At 43.6% G+C, this 22,891-nt stretch overlaps 2 protein-coding genes across 4 annotated transcripts in view; both read left to right on the top strand.

Annotated features, from left to right (window-relative positions):
* ngef (neuronal guanine nucleotide exchange factor) overlaps nt 1-13,568 on the top strand; it is a 28,573-nt gene extending 15,005 nt beyond the window's left edge. For all 3 annotated transcript variants that reach the window (XM_023966814.2, XM_023966812.2, XM_023966813.2), the window contains 8 exons: nt 2,906-3,035; nt 3,164-3,238; nt 6,070-6,159; nt 6,387-6,550; nt 6,753-6,911; nt 8,625-8,704; nt 11,777-11,881; nt 12,015-13,568. In XM_023966814.2, coding sequence (XP_023822582.1) covers nt 2,906-3,035; nt 3,164-3,238; nt 6,070-6,159; nt 6,387-6,550; nt 6,753-6,911; nt 8,625-8,704; nt 11,777-11,881; nt 12,015-12,265 — 1,054 coding nt within the window. In that variant the 3' untranslated portion in view covers nt 12,266-13,568. The remainder of the gene's footprint in view (nt 1-2,905; nt 3,036-3,163; nt 3,239-6,069; nt 6,160-6,386; nt 6,551-6,752; nt 6,912-8,624; nt 8,705-11,776; nt 11,882-12,014) is intronic.
* Nucleotides 13,569-18,270: 4,702 nt separating this feature from the next.
* LOC111982737 (single-pass membrane and coiled-coil domain-containing protein 1) lies at nt 18,271-21,998 on the top strand. Its single transcript, XM_024014339.1, has 4 exons — nt 18,271-18,317; nt 21,211-21,360; nt 21,603-21,753; nt 21,840-21,998. The coding sequence occupies exons 1-4, from the start codon at nt 18,271-18,273 to the stop codon at nt 21,996-21,998; spliced, it is 507 nt and encodes a 168-aa protein (XP_023870107.1).
* Nucleotides 21,999-22,891: the final 893 nt, after the last annotated feature.

Genomic DNA, 22,891 nt, shown 5'->3' with positions numbered 1-22,891 from the left:
CTCTTTGCTTATTTGAGCTGTTCTTGACATAATATGGACTTGATCTTTTACCAAATAGGGCTATCTTCTGTATACCATCCCTATCTTGTCACAACACAACTGATTGTCTCAAACACATTAAGAAAGAAAGAAATTCTACAAAATGAACGTGCTCAGTCCCCTCATGTACTCCCTGTTCACTCATGACTGCATGGCCAGGCACAACTCCAACACCATCATCAAGTTTGCGGATGACACAACAGTAGTAGTAGGCCTGATCACCGACAACGATGAGACAGCCTATAGGGAGAAGGTCAGAGACCTGGCCATGTGGTGTCAGGACAACAACCTCTCCCTCAACGTGATCAAGACAAATGAGATGATTGTGGACTACAGGATAATGAGGACCGAGCACGCCCCCCATTCTCATCGACAGGGCTGTAGTGGAACAGGTTGAGAGCTTCAAGTTCCTTGGTGTCCACATCACCAACAAACTATCATGGTCCAAACACACCAAGACAGTTGTGAAGAAGGCACGACAATGCCTATTACCCTCAGGAGACTGAAAAGATTTGGCATGGGTCCTCAGATCCTCAAAAAGTTCTACAGCTGCACCATCGAGAGCATCCTGACCTGATATGGTAACTGCTCGGCCTCCGACCGCAAGGCACTACAGAGGGTAGTGCGTACGGCCCAGCACATCACTGGGGCCAAGCTTCCTGCCATCCAGGACCTCTATACCAGGCGGTGTCAGAGGAAGGCCTTAAAAATTGCCAAAGACTCCAGCCACCCGAGTAATAGACTGTTCTCTCTGCTACCGCACGGCAAGCGGTACCGGAGCGCCAAGTCTAGGTCCAAAAGGCTTCTTAACAGCTGCTACCCCCAAGCCATAAGACTCCTGAACAGCTTATCAAATGGCTACCTGGTCTATTTGCATTGCCCCACCTCCATTTTTACACTGCTGCTACTCTCTGTTTATTATCTATGCATAGTCCCTTTACGTCTACCTACATGTACATATTACCTCGACTAACCTGTGCATTGACTCGGTACCCCCTGAATATAGTCTTGTTACTGTTTATTTTATTGTTATTTTTTTGATTCAGTTGATTTTAGTAAATACTTTCTTAACACTCAATTTTCATAACTGCATTGTTGGTTAAGGGCTTGTAAGTACGCATTTCACTGTAAGATCTACACCTGTTGTATTCGGCGCATGTGACAAATAACATTTTATTTGATTTAATACGGTGTTAGGCCACCATGAGCCAGAATAGCTTCGATTCTACATGTGTCTGGAACTCTGGTGTCGCATCCCTCCAACATTCTTCCATCAAACCATTCAGTGGCCAATCATGCCCTGTGGATGGGGGCATTGTCATCCTTTGGGGGAATAGCCATGGTAGCCAAAATAATGGACTGCCCAGCATTTTTATACGTGAACCTAAGCACAATGGGATGTTAATAGCTTCATTAACTCGGGAACAACACCTGTGTGGAAGCACTTACTTTCAATGTACTTTGTATCCATAATTTACTCAAGTGTTTCCATTATTTTGGCAGTTACCGGTATGTGCTGTATTGACATGTTCCATATAATGTGATATAGCGATCATCGGCATAGCATTAACGACCATTAATGACATACAGAACGTCAGTGACTGTGCTCTGAGTCACCAAGGTATTGGTGACGTTAGTGTGAGCAGCTGTTTTGCCCTGCTGGCTGGGAGATTCTTAAGAGGTTTTCACTGATGCCTCTCATTCCTAACCAGATTATTGACAGGCTGCACGTAGTTTGCGTCAAAATTTGGTAAAGGCGATTGTTGTCCTCTCTATGCAAAAAAAACTCTAATTCTTATTAAACACTGTGTGGAAAGAACTAAGCTTGCTGAGCTAGAGATCAAGCTAACTTTAGCGAGGGAGACCTCTGCTGGACCTCTGCTGTTGCCAAGACAGTGTGAAGTCATAGTCTACAGGTGGCTGTGGTTTTTCGTAGGACACATCGTATGGAAAGGTGGTCTGTGTGTTTGGACTTGGTTGGATGAAGTCAGTGTGATGATTTGTTGCCAGTGATGCCAATTTAGCAATTTGTTGCTAGATTTAGCAACTTTTCAGACTACCCTGGCAGCTTTTTTTTCAATCAGCACCTAGCAACAAATTTAGCTACTTTAAAAAATATATTTGGAACTTTTAGCAACTTTTGAAAAGTGACTCAAACGCTAAAATGCACGCATTTTCCCTCTAAATGACACAAAAACGATTTTCTCTGTCACACACTCAGTCACAACACACATGCCTGGCTGCAAAAGTGCATTGTGAGTGACGTCAGCAGCAGGCGCTCAGCTCGTCCACAGGCAGCAGCAGGCCAGCAGCAATTTCAGCAAATTGCAAATCATTGTTGGCCGACTGCAGCAGCAGTAGTACGGGTTCGACAAGCCAAACCCAATGAATATAGTTGGTCACGAATGTTTGATCTTGAAAAGAACTTACAACAAAAATCAACTTGTCTCAATCAAAATTGTACAGCCAGAAGTACAGAAAAGAGTGGGAGTCTGTACCTGAACAAATGTCAAATCATATTTTTTGCCGAGATGGCCAGTCAATTTGAGTAACGTTATTGTGTATTCTACATAATGACGCAGTTATACATTATCACGCAATGACATCACAACGTCATTTAGCAACTTTTAGCAACAAATCAACCTGCCTCAAGCAACTTTCCCTGAAAATTAGTTGGCAACACTGTTTGTTGCTCATGTAGTATAGTAGTCTGCTGCAACATCTATCAACTCTGAAGCTTGTCTACTCTGCGTAGACCGTATGTGGTCAGACAACATCATTGATTCAGACTGGGGTTGTTTGAACATGCCTGTGTTTTGTGTTGGCTGTCTTTGTGGTGGTTTGAACATGCCTGTGTTTTGTCCAGACAGGGAAATCAGTTATTCCGCGAGGCCATGGCTCAGTTGGAGAACCATCCGTGTGTCCGAGGCCTGTCCTTCACATCCTTCCTCATCCTCCCCTTCCAGAGGATCACACGACTCAAAATGCTGGTCCAGGTAAACATGGCGTTTCTTAAAAGTTAATAATAGTTGTGATAATGCTTTACTGTGTGCTAACATATTGCAGTATCATTWTTCAGGATGTAGGTTTTGCTTTTAACTTCTGATGCTGTGTTTGCTTGCAGAACATTCTGAAGAAGGCAGAGGAGAATTCAGAGATTGAGGCTAATGCCATCAAGGCTCACCAGCAGCTGGAGCAGGTAGAGTAGGGAGGGGTGCTGACTTTGCTTGGGTCCAGTACTGACGCAGGTACAGTAACAGTACCAGACCAGTTTACAGTACCAAACCAGTCTGGGAGAGATGAAAGCGTGCTGGATTTGGTTCAGTACTGGCCTGGGGTGTGTTGGAGGAAGTAGTGCCGGTGGTGATTATAGGCTCAGGGCATGTCATGGTGTTGAGTGTTACATCAGAAAAAAATCATCGCCGTTCATCATTTTGAGAAGACTTAGTCTTGTCACGCCTCTCTATGCTTTGTATGGAATGATGATTGTCATGATGAGGTTAATTGTCGTCGCCACAAACAAAGGAATGTGGTTTTAATTGGAGCATAGCCTCTACATAAACATAGGGTTTGCGCTCTGAAACAGGTTCAGCACCCATTCCTTTGGACACACATTTTGCATATATTATTTGCCTCCCAGTAATGTTCTGTTTAAAAGATTCTCCGGTACTTTTGTATACATTTTTTGCCAGTAGTTCTGAAAGTAGCGCTTACGAGCCAAAAGTGATGCCCGAAAATGTAGTACTACGTCACATATGTGCAGACATGTTAACCACATCATTGCTCTCTCTCGCTCTTCTGTCTGTGCACCTTGCTAGTTGCCTCTCAAATGGCGAGGGCTGAAGCTCATTGGCTAGAACTGGAATTGCTAGGGGGTCGGCCCCCGTGTAGGGACAATGGCGCCGCTTAGCTTCCAGTAAAGAGTCGCCTTCAAACTAGGGAATTTGTGGCTAATTGAGATAAGACAGTAATTCTGTTTGTAGATTATGCATGTTTGTACAATGGCATTGTTGAATACTCCTTTCTGATTGGCTTGAATGGCATTCTAGAGTACCCATTATGTCCCTATAACGCATGATATATTTGCACGTCAGAATTCAATGGTTATATTTCATTTTTACATGTTTGTTTGAGCTGCTGTTGAATTCGATTTTCATAATAGCAAGCTACGACTGATGGTTTGGTTAGCTAAACTAGCAAGTCTGTTTGGTTACCACGGCAACTACTGTAGCTATCTAGTAAACTTGCTAGATACTTCAGTGGGTGTTGAACACATTTCTACTGACAAATTAACATATTTCTAGTGGCAAATGTGTTAAATTATAGCCATGGTATTAAAAGGATAATCAACTTGGGGTTTCACTCCGTTAGCGCGTCTTGGAAACCTTCCATGTCATTCATTATTTTCCATAGAACGCATAGCCCCTCGTTGATTATCCCTTACATAAACTACACATTGACACATCCAGCCCAAAGCGGGAGGTTTAAAAAATGCTTAGTCACCAAAGTTCCGGAGCATGTCTTTAATAACCTCTACCGCTTCTCTCTCCCGGATCCGGGATCCTCCTCATCAAAAAAGCTGACTAGCATAGCCTAGCCTAGCGCCACAGGGATATCATATAATATAATATAATTTCATGAAATCACAAGTCCAATACAGCAAATGAAAGATAAACATCTTGTGAATCCAGCCATCATTTCCGATTTTTAAAATGTTTTACAGCGAAAACACAATATATATTTATATTAGCTCACCACAATAGCCAAACACACAACGCCATTTATTCACCGCCAACATAGCTTTCACAAAACCCACAAATAGAGATAAAATGTATCACTAACCTTTGAACAACTTCATCAGATGACAGTCTTATAACATCATGTTATACAATACATTTATGTTTTGTTCGAAAATGTGCATATTTAGAGGTACAAATCGTGGTTTTACATTGTGAATACGTAGCCATGATGCACCAAATTGTCCGGAGAAATTTTGGACAGTCACGTAATCTAACCAAAAAACTCATCATAAACGTTACTAAAAAATACATGTTGTACAGCAAATGAAAGATACACTGGTTCTTAATGCAACCGCTGTGTTAGATTTTAAAATCTAACTTTAGTATAACGTACAGCATGCAATATTGTGAGACAGCGCCCAACAATTCTCCGCCTTGTTGGAGCCAACACAAACCACAAAAATACGAAATAACATCATAAATATTCTCTTACTTTTGATGATCTTCCATCAGAATGTTGTGCAAGGAGTCCTAGTTCCAGAATAAATCGTTGTTTTGTTTTAGAATGTCCATTTCTTCTGTAGAATTAGTAACTTTGGCTAGTCATGTGGAGGGCACATGTCCAAGAAATCTTAGCGCATGGAACGAAAAATTCCAAAAGTCCCAATAAACGTCGAATAAACTGGTCAAACTTGGTTGAAAATCCTACTTTATGATGTTTTTCTCATATGTATCCAATAAAATCAGAGCCGGAGCATTTCGTCGTGTATACCTAACGCATTTCAGAAGACAATGTGAGGTTCCCTGGTGCACACTTTTTTGGTCCCTGCCAAAAGAGCGGACCTGTCACTCCAAAAGCTCTCATTCGGTCTCACATCAAGCTAGACACCCCATTCAACATTCTACTGCCTGTTGACATCTAGTGGAAGGCGTATGAAGTGCATACAGATCCATAAATATAAGCCAGTTGAATAGGCAGGCCCTGACACAGAGCCCCATTTTCAGAATTTTCACTTCCTGTTTGGAAGTTTGCTGCCAAATGAGTTCTGTTTTACTCACAGATATAATTCAATCAGTTTTAGAAACTTCAGTGTTTTCTATCCAATAGTAATAATAATATGCATATTGTATGATCTAGAACAGAATACGAGGCCGTTTAATTTGGGCACGATTTTTTCCCAAAGTGAAAATAGCGCCCCCTATTAAGAAGAAGTTTTAACTGACTATATTCAATTCCAAGGGAACCTTGGGATGTGTTCCTTATTTAAGGGTTTGTTTGTGTGCATGTCAGATTGTGAAGGAGTGCAACGAGGGTGTGAGGAAGATGAGTCGTACAGAGGAACTCATCAGCATTGAGAAAACACTGGAGTTCAAGTCTAAGGTACCTGCAGCTGCCAGTCATGTGACAACATGTCTATATTCTGTATAGTAAAACAGTTACACTGCCAGACTGACACAGACTTAGTCAAAGGTTATCTATCGCAGTTAGGTTCATTGTCTGTTTGAATACTTTGAGGTCGATTGTATAAAAATAAAAGAAGATCTCCATGATTTCTAATAACCCTGAGTTGAACTCTGACCTTGTGAACTGTGACCCTTTCCCTCCAGTCGGTGCCGGTGATTTCCCACTCCCGCTGGCTGCTGAAGAAGGGTGAGGTGCAGCAGATGGCCGGGCCCAAGAGCACTAGGACCATGCGGAGCAAGAAGCTCCACCACCCTGTCTACCTGTTCCTCTTCAACAACCTGCTGCTCATCACCAAGCGCAGCTCCAGGTCAGCACATGACATCATCACACAGACAGCTAGTGGTCATTGGGGGTCACAGCACACCCACTTTCAGTCTGGGACTTTCTATTGCTCCCCCCCACGTCACATCATTTTGTATACAGGCAGTTTCGAAGTCTACTACCTGCCAAACTGCCCTGTGCTCACAGCAGGCATTGTTTATATTRATGTATGTATGTATGTGTGTTAGTGGTGAGAAGTTCCAGGTGCTGGACTCGTGCACGCGGGCCATGCTGAGGACTGAGGACCTGGAAGACCAGGGTCAGATGCTGGCCAATGTGTTCAACCTGAAACTCCTGGAGAACCAGGAGGAGAGGCCTGTCAACTACATGCTCAAGACCTCCAGCATGTGAGTGACTACAACTAACAGTATTATATATACACTGCTCAAAAAAATAAAGGGAACACTTAAACAACACAATGTAACTCCAAGTCAATCACACTTCTGTGAAATCAAACTGTCCACTTAGGAAGCAACACTGATTGACAATAAATTTCACATGCTGTTGTGCAAATGGAATAGACAAAAGGTGGAAATTYTAGGCAATTAGCAAGACACCCCCAATAAAGGAGTGATTCTGCAGGTGGTGACCACAGACCACTTCTCAGTTCCTATGCTTCCTGGCTGATGTTTTGGTCACTTTTGAATGCTGGCGGTGCTCTCACTCTAGTGGTAGCATGAGACGGAGTCTACAACCCACACAAGTGGCTCAGGTAGTGCAGCTCATCCAGGATGGCACATCAATGCGAGCTGTGGCAAGAAGGTTTGCTGTGTCTGTCAGCGTAGTGTCCAGAGCATGGAGGCGCTACCAGGAGACAGGCCAGTACATCAGGAGACGTGGAGGAGGCCGTAGGAGGGCAACAACCCAGCAGCAGGACCGCTACCTCCGCCTTTGTGCAAGGAGGAGCACTACCAGAGCCCTGCAAAATGACCTCCAGCAGGCCACAAATGTGCATGTGTCTGCTCAAACGGTCAGAAACAGACTCCATGAGGGTGGTATGAGGGCCCGACGTCCACAGGTGGGGGTTGTGCTTACAGCCCAACACCGTGCAGGACGTTTGGCATTTGCCAGAGAACTCCAAGATTAGCAAATTCGCCACTGGCGCCCTGTGCTCTTCACAGATGAGAGCAGGTTCACACTGAGCACATGAGCACATGTGACAGACGTGACAGAGTCTGGAGACGCCGTGGAGAACGTTCTGCTGCCTGCACCATCCTCCAGCATGACCGGTTTGGCGGTGGGTCAGTCATGGTGTGGGGTGGCATTTATTTGTGGGGCCGCACAGCCCTCCATGTGCTCGCCAGAGGTAGCCTGACTGCCATTAGGTACCGAGATGAGATCCTCAGAGCCCTTGTGAGACCATATGCTGACACATGCACATTTGTGGCCTGCTGGAGGTCATTTTGCAGGGCTCTGGTAGTGCTCCTCTATGCACAAAGGCGGAGGTAGCGGTCCTGCTGCTGGGTTGTTGCCCTCCTACGGCCTCCTCCACGTCTCCTGATGTACTGGCCTGTCTCCTGGTAGCGCCTCCATGCTCTGGACACTACGCTGACAGACACAGCAAACCTTGTTGCCACAGCTCGCATTGATGTGCCATCCTGGATGAGCTGCACTACCTGAGCCACTTGTGTGGGTTGTAGACTCTGTCTCATGCTACCACTAGAGTGAGAGCACCGCCAGCATTCAAAAGTGACCAAAACAACAGCCAGGAAGCATAGGAACTGAGAAGTGGTCTGTGGTCACCACCTGCAGAATCAATCCTTTATTGGGGGTGTCTTGCTAATTGCCTATAATTTCCACCTTTTGTCTATTCCATTTGCACAACAGCATGTGAAATTTATTGTCAATCAGTGTTGCTTCCTAAGTGGACAGTTTGATTTCACAGAAGTGTGATTGACTTGGAGTTACATTGTGTTGTTTAAGTGTTCCCTTTATTTTTTTGAGCAGTGTATATGAGTCTCAAGACCCCTCGGCACCTAGTGTACTCTGTACAGTATTTCTCTGTATGTCATTGTTTATAACGGATCAATCTCCCATGTGTTCCTGTGTGCTGCTGCCAGGAGTGATAAGCTGCGGTGGATCTGTGCTCTCACGCCAAATCGCCGCACGCGATTCATGTCCACCAGCGCCCATCAACCAGGTGAGACATACACAAAGATGCCACACACCGACTCAGAGATGACATCCACTACTCACAGCTGAACTCTTAGGTACCAAATACCAGGTGGTATATACACTACATGACCAAAGGTATGTGGACACCTGCTCGTCGAACATCTCATTCCAAAATCATGGGCATTAATATGGAGTTGGTCCCCCCCTTTTGCTGCTATAACAGCCTCCACCCTTCTGGGAAGGATTTKCACTAGATGTTGGAACATTGTTGCGGGGACTTGCTTCCAGTCAGCCACAATATTATTAGTGATGTTGGGCGATTAGGCCGGGCTCGCAGTCAGCGTTCCAATTCATCTCAAAGGTGTTTGATGGGGTTGAGGTCAGGGCTCTGTGCAAGCCAGTCAAGTTCTTCCACACCAATCTCAACAAACAATTTCTGTATGGACCTCGCTTTGTGCACAGGGACGTTGTCATGCTGAAACAGGAAAGGGCCTTCTCCAAACTGTTGCCACAAAGTTGGACGCACAGAATCATCTAGAATGTCATTGTATGCTGTTGAGTTTAGATTTCTCTTCACTGGAACTAAGGGGCCTAGCCCGAATTATGAAAAACAACCCCAGACCATTATTCCTCATCCACCAAACTTTACAGTTGGCACTATGCATTGGGGCAGGTAGCGTTGTCCTAGCATCTGCCAAACCCAGATTTGTCCGTCGGACTGCCAGATGGTGAAGAGTAGAGGTCGACCGATTATGATTTTTCGACACCGATACCGATTATTGGAGGACCCAAAAAAGCCGATGCCTATTTATTTATTTGTAATAATGACAATTACAACAATACTGAATGAACAGTTATTTTAACTTAATATAATACATCAATAAAATCAATTTAGCCTCAAATAAATAATGAAACAATTTGGTTTAAATAATGCAAAAACAAAGTGTTGGAGAAGAAAGTAAAAGTGCAATATGTGCCATGTAAGAAAGCTAACGTTTAAGTTCCTTGCTCAGAACATGAGAACATATGAAAGCTGGTGGTTCCTTTTAACATGAGTCTTCAATATTCCCAGGTAAGAAGTTTTAGGTTGTAGTTATTATAGGAATTATAGGACTATTTCTCTCTCTACCATTTGTATTTCATATACCTTTGACTATTGGATGTTCTTATAGGCACTTTAGTATTGCCAGTGTAACAGTATAGCTTCCGTCCCTCTCCTCGCTCCTACCTGGGCTCGAACGAGGAACACATCGACAACAGCCACCCTCGAAGCAGCGTTACCCATGCAGAGCAAGGGGAATAACTACTCCCAAGTCGCAGAGTGAGTGACGTTTGAAACGCTATTACCGCGCACCCCGCTAACTAGCTAGCCATTTCACATCGGTTACACCAGCCTAATCTCGGGAGTTGATAGGCTTGAAGTCATGAACAGCAGAGCTGCTGGCAAAACGCACGAAAGTGCTGTTTGAATGAATGCTTACGAGCATGCTGGTGCCTACCATCGCTCAGTCAGACTGCTCTATCAAATCATAGACTTAATTATTACATAACACACACAAATACGAGCCTTAGGTCATTAATATGGTCGAATCCGGAAACTATCATCTCGAAAACAAAACATTTATTCTTCCAGTGAAATACGGAACCGTTCCGTATTTTATCTAACGGGTGGCATCCATAAGTCTAAATATTCCTGTTACATTGCACAACCTTCAATGTTATGTCATAATTACGTAAAATTCTAGTAAATTAGTTCGCAACGAGCCAGGCGGCCCAAACTGTTGCATATACCCTGACTCTGCGTGCAATGAACGCAAGAGAAGTGACACAATTTCACCTGGTTAATATTGCCTGCTAACCTGGATTTCTTTTAGCTAAATATGCAGGTTTAAAAATACATTCTTCTGTGTATTGATTTTAAGAAAGGCATTGATGTTTATGGTTAGGTACCTTTTTCGCGAATGCGCACCGCATCGATTATATGCAACGCAGGACACGCTATATAAACTAGTAATATCATCAACCATGTGTAGTTAACTAGTGATTATGATTGATTGATTGTTTTTTATAAGATAAGTTTAATGCTAGCTAGCAACTTACCTTGGCTTCTTACTGCATTCGCGTAACAGGCAGGCTCCTCGTGGAGTGCAATGAGAGGCAGGTGGTTAGAGCGTTGGACTAATTAACCATAAGGTTGCAAGATTGAATCCCCGAGCTGACAATGTAAAAATCTGTCGTTCTGCCCCTGAACAAGGCAGTTAACCCACCGTTCCTAGGCCGTCATTGAAAATGAGAATGTGTTCTTAACTGACTTGCCTAGTTAAATAAATGTGTAAAAATAAATAAAAATAATCGGCCAAATCGGTGTCCAAAAATACCGATTTCCGATTTGTTATGAAAACTTGAAATCGGCCCTAATTAATCGGTCATTCCGATTAATCGGTCGACCTCTAGTAAAGAGTGATTCATCACTTCAGAGAGTGCGTTTCCAGTGCTCCAGATTCCAATGGCGGTGAGCTTTACACCACTCCAGCTGATGCTTGGCATTGCGCATGGTGATCTTAGGCTTGTGTGTGGCTGCTCGGCCATGGAAACCTATTTCATTAAGCTCCCGACGAACAGTTATAGTGCTGATGTTGCTTCCAGAGGCAGTTTGGAACTCGATAGTGAGTGTTGCAACCGAGGACAGACGATTTTTACATGCTATGCACTTCAGCACTCGGCAGTCCTGTTCTGTGTGCTTGTGTGGCCTACCACTTCGCGGCTGAGCCGTTGTTGCTCCTAAACGTTTCCACTTCACAATAACAGCGTAGTTGACCGGGGAAGCCCTAGCAGGGAAGAAATTTGACGAACTGACTTGTTGGAAAGATGGCATCCTATGACGGTGCCACTTTGAAAGTCACTGAGCTCTTCAGTAAGACCATGCTACTGCCAATGTTTGTCTATGGAGATTGCATGGCTGTGTGCTCTATTTTATAAACCTGTCAGCAACGGATGTGGTAGAAATAGCCAAATCCACTAATTTGAAGGGGTGTCCACATACTTTTGTGTATATAGTGTATGCTATTATTGTGCCATGGTGTGTGTGTGCGGTCAGCTTCTCCCCAGGTCCAGTGTATTCAGTCGTACTCGTCTCAGGAGCCAGATGAGCTGTCCATTGAGATGGCTGACTTGCTGAACATCCTGGAGAGGACAGACGATGGTGAGACCAGACAACATATCTCCTGGGAGATGTTATTACTAGGACCTCTACTGTAGATTCACCAGGCTGCCTGTTATTTAATATCTCTCCCTCTCCTCTCTCTCTCTCGCTTTTTCCTCTATCACCTCCTCAGGCTGGATGATGGGTGAGAGGCTCCATGATGGAGAGAGGGGCTGGTTCCCCTGTCGGGTGGTAGAGGAGATCCAGAACCAGGAAGTGCGGGCCCAGAACCTCAGGGAGTGCCAGAGGATCCACCTGGCCCAGGGAGGGGGCACTTCCTCAGGGGCCAGACTGGGCTCCAGGGGGGCCAGACGCACCCCGAAAACACCCAAAGTCTCCAACTTCTTCGGTACCTGGACTGACCAGTCAGAGGAGGAGCAGTGAAGCACATAATATTCCACTCTGAAAGTGATTGGTTGGAACCCCCTGGCAGTAATCTTTACTGGACCACATGGGTCAAATGACAGAGATCATGTGATTTCAGCATGGGATTGCATTAGAGGAAAGTGATGCAATGACATTATTTCCTGTTAACTGTTTCCCCTTCTCCGATGGTTTTGGTGTGCCAGGGTTTAGGGTCCCAGGCTGCAGGTTTTAGGGTCCCAGGCTCCAGCGTTTAGGGTTCCAGGCTGCAGGTTTTAGGGTCCCAGGCCCCAAGCTTTAGGGTCCCAGGCTCCCCTGATGGGTCCTATAATCAGAGCACTTTGTCAATAACTCCAACACACTGCATGTCTTACACTAATTCCAGTGGAATGATTCAGCACTAACAGTCTAACTGTAAAACAGGGCTCTGGTGGAACTGGAGCTATGCATGTGATGGGAGAAGATGATAACCACAGAAACAGTTCTCAAGGGGATGGTAGCATGTGAATGTATCGTATCCTTGCCTCAGCTGCATGGGTGTGATTTTGTTCTTTCATTTTTTTAAGGACTTCTTTGCTTGAGAGTTAAATCCCCCAGAACAATGGCTTGGCGATCCACCCTTTTGTAAAGAGCAACTCCTCTATTGAAACCATTCAAGAAGCAAGTTTTAAAAACAGGCCACCAGCATTGAATGGAAATTATCCATGAATGTTTCATGATTCTGTATAGTAAATAGAACAATCACATGACTGGGTGTTCAGTATTGGGCTGGAGGTAATCGACTGGCGAAGACGAGCACTACAGAATCACAGGCCTTGCTTATACAATGGACGTGTTCTGGGGATCAGTTCCCTCACCAATACTGATATGCCACTTACACATATACACACGCTGACAAACGCACGCACGCGCACACACACAAACACTTGGGGAAATCCAGCACAACCTGTCCAACACTAAAAACCTTCCACAGACACCTGGCCTGAAGCATATGCACAGAACGTGCCAGCACACTGACAGAACTGCAATGGCATGCGAGTGACAAAACGTGTGTGTATGATGAGTACAGTATGTGTACGTGTGTATATTGTAAGTCTTGAATGTTCAATATGTGATGAAATAATGACTAAATAATTGTGTAATTTCATTATGTAAGAAGTAATTTATTGTTAATAAACTAAATTCAAATGGAAATGATTTGTGTTTAACTGTTTCGACTGGTATTTAGCCCACGTGTTGAGCACTGTTTTAGGTTTATCTCTGAATGACATCCTGGTAATGTGGAGAAATGTTTTACCCTGAATAAAGGTTATCAGGTGGTGAATCAGAGCCTTGTCTTCCTGACACAATATTAATGTTTATAAAACATTAGACAAACATATCATCTTCTAACATACTACCTGAACTATTGACCATTACTATTATGTATTCATGTATAATAAGGTGGCAGGTAGACTAGTGTAGCCAGACAAAACCCGGTCCGTGGAGGAATATTTGTCTTGAATATCACTTTTTTTTTTTTTTTGGTCCACGGCATATTTGACTTCAATAAATAGGCCAACTTGGGCAATGCGCTGAACTATGCATGCTGCAGTCTAGGATAAAGATGGGATATATTTTGAACCGAGGCTGCAGTAAACAAATTGTGTTGCCATGAAGTATAGCTACACTAAGCACACACACATACTAGTATAGCCCTGCCGCGCAGCCTGCACGCTCACTCTCTCTCCCTGGATTTGTTTAAAATGACAGCTGCACACCAAAACCGGTCTGTCAGACTTGCCTCAGAAACGATGCTATGAAGCCATTGAAAATACGCAGACATTTAGAAACAAAGCATCACCATCAAGTATAAATAAGCGATTTGGTTTTACCAAAAAGAGATGAGCTGTCCAACTAAACAAAAATGCTGCACAATAATTTCACAGACAACGACACTTTACTGAAGGCTTCGTACTCTCATAATATTTCCAAGTGCCAAGCTCCTTTCACTATAGTTGACAAGCTAGTCATGCCCTCAGTCATGGATGCTTGCCGAAAGGCCCAACTGCTGCTGCAAAGGTCAGTGAAATCCCACTTTACAATAACACTGTCACGTGTATAATCCAGGATATGGCAGATGATACTGAATCACAGGTTTTAGACAGAGTCCGCCATTAAAACGGTTTGCAATCTAATTAGATGATACGACTGACATTTCAAATGCCCGCTTCTTGTATATATTCGCTACATAGTGTAACGACCCTGGGTTTATAAGCGCGGATAACGACTCTGCCGCTGGAGCATGCTTTTGCGGCACAGTCGATAGCGCGCTAGACTTCGGGCTATAGAAGGTCGACGGTTCGAGGCCTACTCCCTGACTGTTTCATTACAATACTGTACAGTGCATTCAAAAAGTATTCAGACCCTTTCACTTTTTCCACATTTTGTTACATTACAGCCTCATTCTAAAATTGATTACATAGTTTCCCCCCCTCATCAATCTAAACACAACACCCATAATGACAAAGCAATAACAGTTTTTTAGACATTTTTGCAAATGTATACATAAAAAAACTGTAATATGACATTTACATAAGCCTTCAGACCCTTTACTCAGTACTTTGTTGAAAGGGAAAGGGAAGGGGAAATACCTAGTCAGTTGTACAACTGAATGCATTCACACACCTGTATTTGGGGATATTCTCCCATTATTCTCTGCAGATCCTCTCAAGCTCTGTCAGGTTGGATGGGGAGCGTCGCTGCACAGCTATTTTCAGGTCTCTCCAGAGATGTTCGATCGGGTTCAAGTCCTGGCTCTGGCTGGGCCACTCAACGACATTCAGAGACTTGTCCCGAAGCCATGCATTGTCTTGGCTGTGTGCTTAGGGTTGTTGTCCTGTTGGAAGGTGAACATTCGTACAGTCTGAGGTCCTGAGCGCTCTGGAGCAGATTTTCTTCAAGGATCTCTTTACTTTTCTCCTTTCATCTTTCCCTCGATCCTGACTAGTCTCCCAGTCCCTGCTGCTGAAAAACATCCCCACAGCATGATTCTGCCACCACCATGGTTCACCGTAGGGACGGTGCCAGGTTTCCTCCAGACGTGATGCTTGGCATTCAGGCCAAAGAGTTCAATCTTGGTTTCATCAGACCAGAGAATCTTGTTTCTCATGGTCTGAGTCCTTTAGGTGCCTTTTGGCAAACCCCAAGCAGGCTGTCATGTGCCTTTTACTGAGAAGTGGCTTTCGTCTGGCCACTCTACCATAAAGGCCTGATTGGTGGAGTGCTGCAGAGATGGTTGTCCTTCTGGAAGGGTCTCCCATCTCCACAGAGGAACTCTGGAGCTCTGTCAGAGTGATCATCGGATTCTTGGTCACCTCCCTGACCAAGGCCCTTCTCCCCAGATTGCTCAGTTTGGCTGGGCGGCCAGCTCTATGAAGAGTCTTCCAAACTTCTTCCATTTAAGAATAATGGAGCCCACTGTGTTCTTGGGGACCTTCAATGCTGCAGAAGTTTTTTGGTGGGCACCATCCTGTCTCGGAGCTCTACGGACAATTCCTTCGACCTCATGGCTTGGTTACAGTATATAGACAGGTGTGTGTGCTTTTCCAAATCCTGTCCAATCGATTGAATTTACCTCAGGTGGACTCCAATCAAGTTGTAGAAACATCTCAAGGATGATCAATGGAAACAGGATGCACCTGAGCTCAATTTCGAGTCTCATAGCAAAGGGTCTGAATACTTATGTAAATAAAGTTTTTCTGTTTTCGCTTATGAGGTATTGTGTATAGATTGATGAAGAATTAAAAAATATATATATTTTAGAATAAGTCTGTAACGTAACAAAATGTGGAAATAGTCAAAGGGTCTGAATACTTTCCGAATGCACTGTATATGCAGTGGCGTGTATTCATGGATGCCAAGGGAAGCCATGCTTCCCACAAAAAACAGACTATAATTTTCCTTCAATTCGCAAGAGGCTGAATGTATCTCACAGGAGAAAGCATCCGAGCAAGCGAAACAGCGACCCTCTGTCTCTCTACGTGTAGGCCATGTATCTGATGCTATCTGGTCCAAACAAGTATGACATTGTTGCCGCCCGTAGCATTGAAGACAAAGGAAGCCAGCAAGCATCTGGTCTCCCTCAACAAAAAAAGTATAAAAAAATGTGCCAGTCAGCTTTGAGCTAAACTGAGCGAATCTGTGAATGGTCCTGGGGGACCAAAAAAAAGGGTCAAGGGAAGCAATCTTGGATTTGGCGTCACTCCTATCAAATCCCATTGAGAACATACGTCATTGACAGAAAAACTTGAATTGTTACATCTCGTTGTGTTGTTGTTCTCCGGTGGCTAGCTAGTCGGCACTTTCCTAAATTAGCCATCGGTGGAGATAGGGATTTGGATTTGTGGTTTTACATAATTTTCCATACTGGCCAATGATTATAATGGTGATTCTGATCCAACCATTAATTAATTCATACATTGTTGTGCCCTTTGCCTGAGAGGATGGAAGTTCAATATGTAGCTAGATGTAAAAGGCTAATGTTAACTAGCAAATGTTGCCCATGAATGGAAGTTAGGCTAGCGAGCAAGCATTTTAGCCAGAGAGCCTAGGACAACAAAAATTAAAAGTGTGTACTGTATGACATAGACTGAGTGATAGACTGTTTCGTCAACATGAACGAGAGGAGGATGGCATTGGTGTTTCTCTACAAGTAGGCTGAGTCAACATGTTTTTCTACTTGCTCGAATGCGCGAGCACACAGACACACACACATACATCAGAACCATGGACAGCCACATGATATTTAGTTTGCATTGATTGGACTAAATTGTTTTTGGTATTTTTTGGTTGTCACTTTATTAGACTAGGCATAGGTGATTTGATGATGTTGAAATGTTGAAGTTGAAATGGTGCTGGAAGAGTGGAGGCAGCTCCTCTTTTCTATGCACCTTGTGGTAATTCTCTGTGGTTCTAAATCAATGTCACGTTCGTCGTAATGTGGAAGAGAGGAGGACCAAGGTGCAGCGTGAAGTGAATACATTCTTCTATTTATTTAAGAAGAAACACTAACCAAACTAATACAAAACAACAAAACGAACGTGACGCTATATATAACAGTGCAGACACAGGCAACTAACACATAGACAATCACCCACAACCCACAATGACAAAACAGGCTACCTAAATATGGTTCCCAATCAGAGACAACGACTAACACCTGCCTCTGATTGAGAACCATATCAGGCCAAACACAGAAACAGACAAACTAGACATACAACAAATAATGCCCACTCAGATCACACCCTGACCAAACAAAACATATAAACATACAAAGCAAACTATGCTCAGGGCGTGACACAATAGTTGTTTAGTGGTTCGGAAATCTCAGAAACATTTACTTGTTTGACAATGCTGTAGGTCATGTAACTGTACATTCTCTGGATTCATGTTGCTTTCAACACAACTGTGAACTCTGAAGAAAAGAAGGTTGAATTATAACATCAGTGATCTTCAGGTCGGTACTCTAGAAAGAGGCCTTAGTTCCCGACTTGGAATTCCGAGTTGGATGACAGTTCAATCCGTATTTTCCCAGTCTAAGCTTGTTTTTTTCAGAGTTCCCAGCTGTCTTGAACTCACTGAAGTCTGAGATTTCCCAGTTCCGAGTTTCCAGTTATTTTGAACGCGGCAGAAGTCATTCTGGATTGACAGCATGGCCAATGTATTCAAACTTTTCTGTCTCATGGTGTTGAATGTTTATCCTTAAGCTTGGAAAAGATACTCATAAACCCAGACTTGGAACACACACCCACTTCACTGAATAGCAGGCTAGTGATTGCTTTGATTCTGCTTGCAGTTAGCCACTGATTCCTTCCAAACCACTCATTGTTGAATTTGCAATTTCCAACTTGTTGTGTAATGTTTATGTCCAATGGCCGATGAGCACAGATTGTAAGGGCACAAGGCAAGACCCAGATGCAGACACAGGAGGCAGATGGTTAGAGTCCAAGATCTTGATTAACAATCCAAAAGGGGTAGGCAAGAGAATGGTCGTGGACAGGCAAAAGGTCCAAACCAGTTCAGAGCTCCAGAGGTACAGAATAGCAGGCAGGCTCAAGGTCAGGGCAGGCAGAATGGTCAGGCAGGCGGGAATGGAGTCCAGAAAAACAGGCAAAGGTCAAAACCGGGAGGACTAGTAAAAGAGAATAGAAAAGCAGGAGCATGGGAAAAACACGCTGGTTGACTTGAACATACAAGACGAACTGGCACAGAGAGGCAGGAAACACAGGGATAAATACACCAGAGAAAATAAGCGACACCTGGAGGGGGTGGAGACAATCACAAGGACAGGTGAAACAGATCAGGGCGTGACATCGATACGTTTTATCTATCATTTCTCTTCATATGACAAGGATTGAAAAGGATTTGCCAGTAGATAGTTGATGTGATTCATGATGATGACTGCTTGCGTAGCTTGCTAGCTAAGGTTTTGAAAGTATGATGTTGACATGATAATTTTTTCTGTGGCCAATGACCTTGAGCTTTCTTGGATGGGCACTTCTAATGTAACTCTATGGCAGCACCCAAGGGGCTTGAATTTTAGAGCTCACCCCGTAGATTTTGTGGTGATGTAGTGACCCCATGAGTGACAGAACACTGAGCAAATCACGGCGCAACTAGAGAACATTACCAACCCCTACGCTCCGCATTTTCTGCTGGCTGCCTCACCACCACAGAAAGCACTGAGCTAGGCTGAAACACGTAACACATGTATAAAATGAATGAGTAAAGTTGAAACTATTTGCGAAGTGATGTAATGTGATGTTACCTTTTAAAATGAGAAAACCGTCTTCCCTGTAAAGTTTAACTAAGTCAGCCCAAGTGAATAGGCATTGGTTGGAAATTATGAACCAACCCCTTTTCTACATTTCTATAAGAGTCCCCGTGACCCAATTCACGTTGGACTAAGCAAACCCCAGTGTGAGCTGTGGTGGCGAATAGTTGAATATCCACTCTACATAACGAAAAGTCACTCAAGTTCCGAATACCATGTCAACCATACAGGCCGTGGGAGCTTGCTCTACACGTGAAATGGTATGAACTCTGAACTATTGATCACTCAAGAAGTGAGTCCTAGATGACAGCCTAACAGACTGCAGCTGGAAAGGTAGCAAATCTAGTAGGAGAACACTGACCGACGTGGACCAATCTCCAGAGTGAGATGAACCTCTCAGACCACGTGAACTTCTCACATGACGACCCGGAAGATTCCACAATGACAGGGCGACATCACTGGGCAAACCAGGGCCTCACATCACCAGCTTCACGTAAATACAATGCATTGCATTTCCAATGAGCGATCGTTAGTGGCATATGTATTTATGTGAGAATAGCTTCCCAGGTCCGATAAAGACAAATGTTCCTTAGTCTTCCTTCCAAAACCCCCTTCTCTTCTCTCTGAATCTATCATGTTATAATATATTGATATATATGTATATCAATATATTATATATGTATATCAATATATTATATATGTATATCAATATATTATATATGTATATCAATATATTATATATGTATATCAATATATTATATATGTATATCAATATATTATATATGTATATCAATATATTATATATGTATATATATATATTGAGCCCCACCTGTTTAGCTTTTTTTTTAGCTAAACAGGTGGGGCTCAAAACAGGTGGCTTTGCCCCACCCGCCCTGAATGACGGGTCGCCACTGACTGCACCTATCTGGTTTATGGGACAAATAAAACATATATTATATGCTTTTAGAGATTAAGACTTGTAATTCAATGGGGATTTACCAATATTCATGTTTAACAAACATTAGACCTTCTTTTAACACATTACCTCAACAATTGAGCATTACTATTAATATATGATATATAATGATAATGTTGATGAAACTACTTTCCCCTGCTGTCTAGCTAATGTAAATGCATCTGATTAGTAGATTACCATCCATAGGCTCTACTACTGCATATTGTAGGCCTTCCCTACATATTATAATGAACAGGTGTTTAGATTAGAGGCCATGACACACACAGTCTACAGTTAGATGTTCTAGTTTTGTCCAAATTGAGGCCAACCGTCTCCCCCCATGTTGTGTGCTGCAACCACAGCGGTGGTAAAACCAAACTAAGGACAATATTACTCCACTGCTCACCAGAACCATAGACAGTACATCAGCCAGCCAACCACTCTGTGAATAAAATCAACCAGAGTGTATTTTTATCAAGTCCATAATCATGCACTGTATGCTGTACTGGGAAAGTAGATAGAAGAAATACAATGCGGACGAGTACTCTAATATTACCCATGGACCTGCACTGATACCAGAGTAGCCATTTGCTTTCTATTTTAGCCACTTTTTAAAATAACACCTCGCTCACTCACTCATCCCGCAACAGCTAACAGCATTTCCTGTGTGCATTTGTGTCTGTGGAAGCATAGGAGAGTGTATAGAGTGCATGTGTGGGAGTGAGTGTTTTAACAGAGAGCTACAGGATGTTTTCAGAGTGGACCTCTCTAAAAGGCTTCTTGGAGTCTGGGAAGTTATGAGGTATATAGCATACTACCTGGTACCTCCCTACGTACCACAACGTGCCTAGTGGTGCCTGTTTTAATGAATCCCGAAGAATGTTCAAAAAATATATATAATTGCCACTTTACAGTACAAATACCTTGTAATTTCTTTATCGTATTAAACATACAGCGCTACCAGACAATATTTACATTTTTGTCATTTAGTAGACTCTCTTATCCAGAGTGATTTACAGGATGCAATTAGGATTACGTGCCTTGCTCAAGGATACATCAACAGCTGTTTCCCCTAGTCGGCTCGGAGATTCAAACCAGCAACAATGCTCTTGAGTGCTATGCTATCTAAAGTTCTGAGTCTTCCCTCTGAAGTTCTGAGGTTGTGAGTTCTGAGTTCTGAGGTTGTTTTGTTTCCAGGTTGGGGAGTCGGCTGGACGCAATCTTTGGTCGTTTTAGGGAGCTGGATGAGGCAGAGAGGGTCCTGACAGGGAGGCTGAAGCGCCACAGGCAGGCTCTGGACAAACAAAAACAACAAAAGCAGGTCTGGACCTCTCTATTAGAGGACAGGTGAGAAAGCCATCAAACAACACACTATGAAGACTACGACAGACCACTATCTTCATCGTCATCATCATTATCCTCATCCTCTTTATTCAGTCAAGCCACTATGAATGTAGGGAATTTTAGGATATTGTGTTTTGTTTATTTAATCTCTGCTGTAGGCTACATATTTGCCTCTAGGCTAAGGTGGTCATTATAAATGATAAACCAGTTTGTCTTCCTTTCTTTCTCTATCATCATCCCCTCAGTCTGTCCACTGTGGAGGTCAGCCTGCTTTTAGGGTATGTTTCCGACACCTTCCACAGCTGCCACACTCTGGTCCTGCAGCGCGTGCCTGACCTGGCCCCCAGCCTGCCCACCACCGCCTCTGTCCTCCGCACACAGCCCAAGAACCGCCGGGTGGACAAGGCTGGGGGGCTGCTCTGAGGGAGCTGGGCCTGAGGGAGAGCGACACCAAGACTCTCTGTGCCATCTTCGTCACCCAGGGGTACCAGTGTGACTACCAGAGGACAGGGAAGAGGGACGGGCAGCAGCAGAGCGACGTGGGCTGTGATACGGAGGTGTGTCAGAACCAGGCGCTGAGGGCCATGCAGGTGGTGGAGAGAGGCAAGGCGGGACCCATCGAGATGAGAGGAGGAGCTTGACATACTGACCAGACCTCCCGTGTTGCGTGCGTGAGCGTTAAAAAATAAATGTACACATACATGTTATTCAATAATTTCATCAAAACTGTTCGCACGCGTCAATGGGTGTCTGCGTAGCCAGGTGCTAAAATAGAACCTGGTTCTATTTTAGAAGCTTGACGTGCTGCAAGTCCTGCCTCTCCCATCTACTCATTGGTTTTTACAAGCATATACCCACGTAGGTGACGAGTTCCACACTCCAGTCTAGTTAGTGGCACTAATGAAGAAGAAAAATGAGTGAAAGATTAATCAAAGAAAAATAAGTAAAAAACAGTGGTGTGTATTCATGGATGCCAAGAGAAGCCAGGCTTTTCCCAAAAATGGATCAAGAAAAAAGAAAAAAACATTTATKTTTTGTCTCTGTGTTTCATAACTGTCCTTCAATTCGCAAGAGGCTGAAAGCATCCAAGGGAACGAAACAGCGGCCCTGTCTCTGAATGTGTAGCCCATCTATATGATGCTGTCTGGTCAAAAATGCAACAGAAGCCAGCCAGCATTTGACCTCCCTTGATAAAAAAACACATAAAATAATAATCAATCAGCGATGAACTAAATTGAGTGAGCTCAACTGTGAATGGTCCAGACGCACCAAAAAAAGTATCAAAGGAAGTCAGTTTTGATTTGGCTTCACACCAATCACATTACATCAAACGCTAAACGTCATTGACAGAAAAAACTTGAATTGTTTCCTCTCCATGTGTTGTTGTCCTCAAAATTGGCCCTTTCCTAAATTAGCAATGGATGGAGATAGGGATTTGGACTTGTGGTTTTACTTAATATCTGTACTGGCCAATGATTATAATTGTGATTCTGATTCAACCATAAATTCCTACATTGTGCACCTGGCCTGAGGG

The sequence above is a fragment of the Salvelinus sp. IW2-2015 genome, linkage group LG22 (genome assembly GCF_002910315.2).
Source record: "Salvelinus sp. IW2-2015 linkage group LG22, ASM291031v2, whole genome shotgun sequence".
NCBI classification, from domain to species: Eukaryota; Metazoa; Chordata; class Actinopteri; order Salmoniformes; family Salmonidae; genus Salvelinus; species Salvelinus sp. IW2-2015.
This window is presented reverse-complemented; position numbering and strand designations above follow the sequence as displayed.

Coding starts and splice junctions, on each gene's coding strand:
- LOC111982737 (XM_024014339.1), top strand. CDS start 18,271: ATGGTCGTGGACAGGCAAAAGGTCCAAACCAGTTCAGAGCTCCAGAG. Junction 21,361..21,602: donor ACCTCTCTATTAGAGGACAG/GTGAGAAAGCCA, acceptor TCATCCCCTCAG/TCTGTCCACTGTGGAGGTCA. Junction 21,754..21,839: donor CACAGCCCAAGAACCGCCGG/GTGGACAAGGCT, acceptor TTCGTCACCCAG/GGGTACCAGTGTGACTACCA.